This window comes from Oryzias melastigma, linkage group LG8 (genome assembly GCF_002922805.2).
Source record: "Oryzias melastigma strain HK-1 linkage group LG8, ASM292280v2, whole genome shotgun sequence".
NCBI classification, from domain to species: domain Eukaryota; kingdom Metazoa; phylum Chordata; class Actinopteri; order Beloniformes; family Adrianichthyidae; genus Oryzias; species Oryzias melastigma.
In genome coordinates, this window is record NC_050519.1 from 6706512 (window position 1) to 6708115 (window position 1604).

General features: G+C 35.6%; 1 protein-coding gene across 1 annotated transcript in view; it reads left to right on the forward strand.

Moving 5' to 3' along the window:
• The window catches only part of LOC112146947 (hydroxysteroid (17-beta) dehydrogenase 1), a 5948-nt gene extending 4346 nt beyond the window's left edge, over positions 1–1602 (forward strand). The window contains exon 7 of the mRNA XM_024273042.2: positions 1160–1602. Within this exon, the coding sequence (XP_024128810.1) occupies positions 1160–1318 (159 nt within the window). The 3' untranslated portion in view covers positions 1319–1602. The remainder of the gene's footprint in view (positions 1–1159) is intronic.
• Positions 1603–1604: the final 2 nt, after the last annotated feature.

The following is a 1604-nucleotide window of genomic DNA, read 5'->3' on the forward strand; positions in this document are numbered from 1 at the left end:
ATTACTTTTGAATTTGAAAAAATATGACTTTATTGTCGCAAATAAAAAGTTACAATTTTTTTTCCGTAAATTTACAACTTTAAAGTCATAATTTAAGAAAAATGTTTGTAAACTGACCCAAATTGTAGCAAATAGATTTACCAATATTAAAATAAAATTTAAAAAAAGATTTACGCAGCCTCAACAGGACACAAACTAGTGTCCTGCCTGTGCCTGTCCCTAGCCCGGTAAATACAGATGTCAGGACGAGCGTTCAACATAAAACTTATGACATCTCAAACTGATCAAAAGGAAATATAAATATATGGATATATTTTAGGGACTTGAAAGGATATGACACCCTCCCCGATATGATACTGGCACCCAGGACTTACAATTAGGCAAAGATGGGCGATCGCCTGAGGTCTTGAGTTGAACACCTAATAAGTGTTTAAAATACATTTTACACACATTATTATTCATATTTAAACTCTCTTAAAAAAAAGACTGAAATAGCATTCGGCTGATTATGCGAAAGTGTCTGATCTCCCCCGTCCATCACCAGAAATGGAACATTCCGACAGACTCCGAGAATTCTATTATAGTCAATACCCACAAGACTTTGCAGCATTTCTTCCTTCTAGGAAGTAAGTGATTAATAAATTAAGCCCTTCAATAAATGTAATGTTTATTTCCAACTAAAAATACTGTAAATAAAGCACATTTATTTAACATTTAGAGTGATTTCAGTTTTTAAATGCTTTTTTGGATTCTAAAAATAAAAAATAAAAATGATGCTCTCTAAAAATGGATCAGTGAGGACATTATTTCGATGTTTTATCCTCGATAAGGAAAAATACTGAACACAAACGGTGCAGAGGACCCCTTGTTATGGTTCGCCTAGGGCCCTCAAATTGCTGAGTCTGCCCCTGCCTGAATCCTATAGAGGGGCTGGCTGGAATTTTCTATTTTTGCCAGATAAGATGAAAACTTCAGAAGGGTCTAACTTTAATCTATAAGTTAACAAACCTTTACTTACCTAAAATATCAGGAGGCAGGATTCCATAAGATAATCTCAAAATATTGCTGTTCTGATTAAGTTAAATGCTCAAAATCAATACAAGTGTAAGTCTAAGTATGTGTTAATTTTGCACTTCTGTGTTTTTCTTTTGTCCCACAGATATTTCTAACAGCCATCCAGTCGCCCAGCCCCGCGTTCAGATACTTCACCAACAGCGTGGTGGAGCCTCCTCTTACCAAACTGAAGGCCGCACAACCAGACGGAATACAATACATCAAGGCTATGAGCAAAATCGTTTTCTCCGGCGAGGAGAAATAGTTCAGAAAAGGCTTTTTTCAACTACAACTCCACATGTTTTATGTACATCTGCTTTCAGCTTCCTATCTGAGCTTTAGAAAAGTCTCCATGTTCTGTTTCTGTGTCACAGCTGGAGAAAATCTGGTTATATCATATAAATGATGACACAGGCTTAAAGCACCTGTTTGATTAATGTTCTTGTCCAAATTTGCATCCCTTTATTTTGATGTTATGCCTCATGATGGATTTTCATTGCATTTCTAAAGCGGAAACATTCTAGAAATAAACGTATTTCCTTCAGTAGATG